Source organism: Trichechus manatus, unplaced genomic scaffold (genome assembly GCF_000243295.1).
Source record: "Trichechus manatus latirostris isolate Lorelei unplaced genomic scaffold, TriManLat1.0 scaffold00057, whole genome shotgun sequence".
Taxonomy (NCBI): Eukaryota; Metazoa; Chordata; class Mammalia; order Sirenia; family Trichechidae; genus Trichechus; species Trichechus manatus.
In genome coordinates this window covers 14,561,847-14,568,868 of record NW_004443993.1, presented here as the reverse complement: position 1 = coordinate 14,568,868, position 7,022 = coordinate 14,561,847, and the positions used below count along the sequence as shown (strand labels likewise).

The window sequence follows — 7,022 nt, the reverse complement described above, 5'->3', positions numbered from 1 at the left end:
GGACGAGCCAATCGGAGCCGGGAGGAGCGTGGCCATCTGCTGCCGGGCCCGCCTCCTGGTGTCCGAGGGCGCGCTGCTGTGGCCAAGCCAATCAGCGCGTGGGAGGGGCGTGGTCCTGGGCTGCCGACCCACCGCCAAGTGTCCGAGTGCGCCCTGCTGGGACCAAGCCAATCAGAGCCCGGAGGGGCGTGGCTTTCGGCTAACGGTCCCGCCCCTAGGAATCCAAGGAGCTCCCCTGTGACAAAGCCAATCAGCGTGTAGGAGGGGCGTGGCCCTCGGTTGCCGGGTCCGCCCCGGTGTCCGAGCGGGCTCCGCGGCGGCCAAGAAATCCGCACGCTTGGCGAGGGCGTGGCCCCCAGCGGCCTGGCGCCCTGTCCCGCGCCCGCCCGTGACTGCGCCCTTTGCCGTCGCGAGCAGCGTCCACCTGCCGCCGGGTCTGAGCGGACGCTTTAAACGGTAACGCGGAGGTGCAACTGCCAAACGCGGAGGGTGGGAAAGGCTACACACCAGTGACCCAGCGTCTTCAGCAAGTCCGCAGCACAGGGCACAGAGAGAAGAGGCTCTCGATGCCTCAATTCTAGATTAGACTATTAAATGCCTCAGTTGGCCCGATTTGAATAAGCCAAGTGTGAAAAGGTTTTTCAGACATCTGGGGAAATTTGAATAATGACTGGGTATTGGAAGGTGTCAGGGAATGATTGTTAGTTTTGTTTGGTGGGAGAATGGCATGGTGATCTTTGTTTTTCATGGATAAACCTTGAAAACGTCAGGCTGAGCAAAATAAATCAGTTGCAAAAGGACAAATAACTATGATCTCAATTATATGAAATAAGCAAATATATGGAAACCAAAGATTATTTTTGGTTCGACGAGATGGATTGACACAGTGGCTCCAGCATGGTAACGACTGAGGATGGCGCAGGACCAGGCAGTGCTTCCTTCTGTTGTATGATAGGGTCGCTAGGAGTCGGATCGGATGCCACAGCACCTCACAAGAAGGATTTAACTGGTGTCATGGAGTTGTCAATGTGGAAGTTGTGTCTGCAGATGTTTTGGTGTGTATGTTTTCACCACAATAAAAAAAAGAAAAAAAAAAAAAGAACTTGAGACGTGCTGAAGTACTTCATGATGAAATGACCTCTAGGATCAGTAGTAGACAGGGCTGGGACTAGGGTGACGAGGGCGAGGCAAGCTCAATCAAGATGAACCAGGTTGTATGTAGAATTTGACACAGTCAAAATGAACGCAGAAAAACTCATGAGGAACAAAATATCCATATTTTAAATCAAAACAGGATCAGTAACTGCCCCGCCGAGCAGAGCCACACTGGTGCCCAGAGTGAAAGGAGAACCGTGTGCCCCTATATGCGTGTTTCTAGGTACTTTTTTTTTAGTGGCTAACTTCTTCCCCCAGAACATTAAAGTCATTGAAAACGTACTGAAATACTGAAAAGTAGGTACATTAAAACTCACGTTATTTTAGGTTTAAATATTCTATTTGTACCAAAAAGTGAATTTATTCTAATTGTACTTTTCTGGCTTTAATAGACGTGCATGGGGGTCTTTCTCCTCTTGCTTCAGGCCCCAACATGTTTGGCACTGCACTGGTGACACGGGTGACAGAGGAAGAAATAAAATGGCAAATGCGGACAGCAAAAAGCTGGGTGAGGTGTCCGCAGGGGGACTGCAATACTGTCTACTGCTGTGCATTAGAAATTTTTCTTTAAAAAAATTTTCAAGTAATTCATTTATTTCACAATTCTATTCATCCATATTTATCTGACAGATATATTCATATACATACATGTGAAATAATCTAACTACAAGGGTATCAGTGTAATAGCAAATGGCAAGAAACAAGTGTCCTTCAATAACAGACTAGTTAATAAATGTTGGTCTGGCCCCAAGTCAGAATACCAGGAAAAAAAAAACACAAAACCGTTGCTGTCAATTTTGACTCATAGCGACCCTCTAGGACAGAGAAGAACTACGCCCATAGGGTTTCCCAGGAGTGCCTGGTGGATTCGAACTGCTGACCCTTTGGTTAGCAGCTGTAGCTTGTAACCACCACGCCACCAGGGTTTCTGTCAGAATACCAGGCAGCCGTTTAAAAAATGAGGAAGCTTTGCATTTACTGAAGTGCAGTGACCCCAGAAACCAGCCTTAAGTGAAAAAGGGATGTGTAGAACAGTGTACAGCAAATGCTGCCATCTGTGTTAAAGAATACATGTCTATTTTCATAACTTATGCTTATATATGCATAAAATGTCTCTAGAATTTTCAAAAACTTGGCAAGAGTTGGAGAGAACTGGGCAGGAGCACCCATTTTACCTGTTCTTTTCTTCCGAAGGTTTAAAATATGTACAAATTCTTTTGACACTCCTCCCTTCAAAATGTGGAGGCTAATTCACTTCCCTTTGAGTGTGGGCTAGATTTAGTGACTTGTTTTTAATGAATAGAATGTGGAGGAAATGATGATGTGTGACTTCTGAGGACAGAACATAAAAGGTACTGGGGCTTCCTCCTTGCTCTCTCTTGAATCACAAATTCTGGGGGAAGCCAGCCACCATGTTGTGAGGAGACTCAAGCAGCTCTATGGAACAGTCCACATAGAGAAGAACCGAGGCCTCCAACCAACAGCCATGTGAGGTAATGACCTTGGAGGCGGCTCCTCCAGCTCCAGTCAAGCCTTCAGATGATGCCGTCCTGGCCGCCATCTTGATTGCAACCTCATGAAAGACCCTGAGCCAAGACCATCCAGCTCAACCACTCCGGGATTCCTGACCCACAGAAATTGTGAAATAATGAATTTTGTTGTTTTAAGTCACTAAGTTGTGGGATAAGATGTTAATGCAGCAATAGATAAACGAAAACATTTAAAATAATTAAACAATGTCTGCAAGTCACTGGAAAACTCTCCTAGATTTGCAAAATTTTGGAGCTGAAAGGATACCCAAGTCACAGAGTCACCGACCGGCATGATCACCATCCAGGCGGAAGGCAGGTTTCAGAGTGCAGTTTAATGCTATGTGCATAAATACATCAAAGCCATTTTCAGAAACATAAAAAGTCTTAAGTCGAGTTGTGGGTTTCCTCGATGTCCATCGTGAGGGCTTCGGCCATTCCAGGCGCAGCAGATGCTGAGATGGGAGAAGCAGGCACCACCAGATACCTGGGAGGGGGACAAGGCTGAGTGAGCAGAAATGTCCCTTCTACGTGAAGCTGGCTGTATAACCAGGTGCAGAGTGGCCCAGGGACTCCAGCCCATCACAGACACCAAAATGGCATTAAGGCTCCAGGGTCGCAGTTCTTACAGGAAGGGAGGTGCAGAGCGCGTAGGACGAAGCAGACGTGAATCCAGACAGCACAGGTTCAAAAGTAGCTTGGCCACTTAGGGGCCTCAGACCCCATCTGTAAAACTGGGATGGGTGAGTCCTGCCCCAGGCCCTGAAACATAGGCCAATGAGCTAATACAGGAAAAGTGCTTAGAACAGCAACTAGCACCTCTGACAAATAAGTCAGTCCAGATGAAGGAGACCTAGGAACTGGAGAAGGAACTGAACCATAGGTCTAACTGCCTCCACAAACTACTGCCTCCTTAGCCATGAGACCAGAAGAAGTGGATGGTGCCCAACACACTTCAATCAAGGAATCAACAGATGAATCCTGATCAAAAGGGAAAAAAATGTGGAGCGGAATTTCAAATTCTTACAGAATCCAGATTTACTGGATCTACTGAGACTGAAGGAACCCCCAAATTTATCACTCTGAGAAAGTCTTCAAACCATGAACTGAAACTGTCCCCTGAAGTCATTTTTAAACTGAACAACACTTTAGCTAAACGTTCACCATGAGCCTTGCATTCTCTTAAGAATTAGCTGTATGAAATCAAACTGTCAACAGTAACCCTAAAGCACAGATGAGAAGCTTTGGGGGCAGCGAGTCTAAGTCAATGGTGGTGAAACAATATGCGTAGAGACAGGAACAATGGTGACACATGTGAAGAATGTCACCACTGTTATTGATGGGGCTTCCTCCCTTCCGTTTGGAACCCCTGCTGAGAATCTGCATCTCTTAACAAGTTCCCAGGCGCTAATGCTGCTGCTGATTAGGGACCGATTCTGAGACCCACTAGTAGAGCAGTGGCTCTCAAACTTTATTATACATAACAATCACCTGGGGATCTTGTTAAAACGTGGGTTTTGATTCAGGATATCTGGGGTGGAAAAGCAAATTCTCAGCAGGGATTTGAATGAACCTGTTCCAAGCCCTGGTTATGGAATTGTTCACAGAAACTGATGAATATGGGTTTACATTCTGCTGCGTATTACACACGCACGCGCGCACGCGCGCCCAAGGTCTCATCGCTCACAGCAGCCCATCCCAGCGCCCAGCCTCAACTTTCCCCATCTGTAAAATGGGGCCGCCTGCCTTCCATCCTGCCCAGGGCTGGAGGCATAGGACTGGGTGCGCCGTCGGCCTCCACTGATGCACAGGAGCCGTAGTGACAGCACCAAGGGGGAGTGCCCGCTCGCCAAACCCTCTGACCAAGACAGCCGGGTGGCAGCTCAGTGACAATGGGGCTGAGAGGTGCCTGAAAAGTCCGTCTCAGAATTCAGGCCTCATGTGGATTCTCCAAGGTGGAGCCCCCCATCCCTCGTCCCCCCAGCTCTGGAAGTGCCAAGAACTCAGCTTCGGGGAAACCACGTCTGTACCCCAGGAGTCCGGGGCTTCACCCACCAACAGCCCACTGGACCCAGCACTTTCGAGTGGCCATGGCAACTCACCAAAGGAAACTGCGGAGGGAGGGCGGCTTCGTCACTCGTCCTTCTTAAATTTGCCGTTGATGTAGGGCACCCAGTCCAGGATCAGCCGCCAGTCTGTGGCCCACACCAGCCCCACAGAACCCACAGCGCCCCACATGCCAGCCGTGGGCAACCTGAGAGAGAAACGTGGCGTCAGACCCCACTGGGGTCGTATCCTCCAAGCCTCTCCCGCCCCCCACATCTAGTTGCCTGCCCCACCCCGTTCTTCACAGACCTCTCTCACCCGCAGACAACTCCAGAATTCAAAACTGGTCCATGTCCCAATCGCACCATCAGCCTGCGGGAAGCTGCCCCAAACCACCTCACCAGCGACACACCGAGCCTGCAGGATCCCCTCCCGGCCAGTCCCCTTGACAGCTCTGGGGGTTACTGGGTCAGCAGGGGACTCTTCCCTGTCGGGTAAACGTGCTTGGTGACCAGCCTCTGCTTCCCCCACCGTCCTGGTCACCCCCTTTGGGACCCCGGGGACTTATGACGGCGTGGATAATTCCCAAGCGTGTTGTATCATGCACATTTTCAAAATACTCTGACAACCTCTTCTTCCATTTTTCAAGAGAAGACACCAAGCCTGGGGAGGGGAGTGGCCTGCAGGGTCCCCAGCTGTGAGCAGGGAGTCTCTCAAACCCCACAGCGTCTCTTGAGGGTGTGACATGCTTCCTGGAAGCCAGAGACTGGTAGGACAGAGCTGCATGGGCCCTCCCTTCAGGTCTCTGTCTCCCCTTAACTATCTTCCGTCCGTCTGCCCGATAGATCTCATTGCTGGCTTGTGGGTTGCCCTCCTACAGCTAGGATGTCAGGATGAGGGCAGGGTCTTGTGTCTTGCTCATTGCTGTGTTCCCAGCATGCAACACAGGGCCTGGCACCCAATGCTTGCTGGGTGAATAAAAGGGGTGGCAGATGGGAACGGGCAGATCACACCTGGGAGAGCCCAGCCCACAGGGGAGAGGCCGCATCACCTGCCCCGGGCCCGGTGTAACATCAGGGACGGCGTCAGCCGCAAAATGCCACCATCAGGGTCCATCTCAAAGGTCCCTGACAGCTCCGCTGTCCTGAGACGGCCCACCCCTAGCTTTTCTGCCCCTGTCTGGGGCCAGGAAGTGTGTCCTGGCGCTGTACATGAAACAAACCCATGCCAAAGGCACCCCAATCCCGGCTGCCACGCGGGGTCACCACCCTAGTCCTGGCTCCCATGTAGAGCGATGGGGGGGGATCATCCCAATCCCACCCCGCCTCCCACGTGGGATCAGCGACACGAGCAGCTGCGCGTTCATGCTCCTTGTTAGAAATCATCAAAACAAATAAAAAGGCCAGAAATGTCCAGGTTTGGCTGGAGGCCCAAACATCTGGGCTGAGGGTGGCTGGCCGGGAGTCGGAACACGGCGTGGTCGAGGGACTCGGTGGGCGCCCAGGTAGAGATGGGGAAACTGAGGCTCCGAGGGGCTCCTCCGCACCTGGTCGCGGCGGGCGGGAGGGCGGAGGTTCGATGGTTGGCCTCAGATCCAACACACAGCGCTTCCCCTCTCTGGGCCTCAGTTTCCCCACCGTCAGGGGAACGCGGGTCCCCGCACTAACGGGGGACAGAGCGGCAGTAGCGCGTGGAGGCGGCGCGGACAGGCCGAGGGCGGGAGTGCGGGGTGGGACTCGTGGGGCCGCCCCTCACCAGTTCCTCGCCAGCTCCCGGTAGCGCGGGCCCAGGAATCTGGTCAGCATCGCGGGGCACTCGGGAGCTCTCAGGGTGACCCTGGTCTGGACTGGACCGGACGCAGTGCGCAGGCGCAGCCCTAGCGCGCAGGCGCGCAGGGAGACTTCACCGCGCCCCCGGGGACTGCGGGCCGTCCGCTGCGCGCGCAGATCCGGAAGACTTTGGCAGTCACTTCCGGGCAGAACCGGAAGACATTAGTGAACGTGGGTGGGACTTTCTAGTCACGTGATCTCCAGCTCGGGTTCTGTGTCTCCGCTCCGGCGGTCGGAGTGGACCCTGGTTTGCGCTCTTCTCGGTAATATTCGGCACTTTTGACCGGTGACTTTGTGGAACTACTGTTCGTCAGGACGTTATTATGCTTACTTTACGATTGAGGCAACGGAGGCCAGAAGGGAAAGGGACTTGCCCCAAGTAACCGCAGGGAAGGGCTGGAATTTGAGCACACTTTAGGAGTCAGGGGGTGTGGTCGCAGTGTGACCTTGAGCAAGTTGTACC

General features: G+C 52.4%; 1 protein-coding gene across 1 annotated transcript; it reads right to left on the bottom strand.

The window, feature by feature from the left end:
• Positions 1–2,999: 2,999 nt before the first annotated feature.
• LOC101352977 (cytochrome b-c1 complex subunit 10) lies at positions 3,000–6,615 on the bottom strand. Its single transcript, XM_004378509.2, has 3 exons — positions 6,486–6,615; positions 4,787–4,938; positions 3,000–3,171 (listed from the first exon to the last, which is right to left on the bottom strand). Exons 1-2 carry the CDS (start codon positions 6,533–6,535, stop codon positions 4,818–4,820), a joined length of 171 nt encoding a protein of 56 aa, XP_004378566.1. The 5' UTR covers positions 6,536–6,615; the 3' UTR covers positions 3,000–3,171; positions 4,787–4,817.
• Between the last annotated feature and the right edge of the window lie 407 nt (positions 6,616–7,022).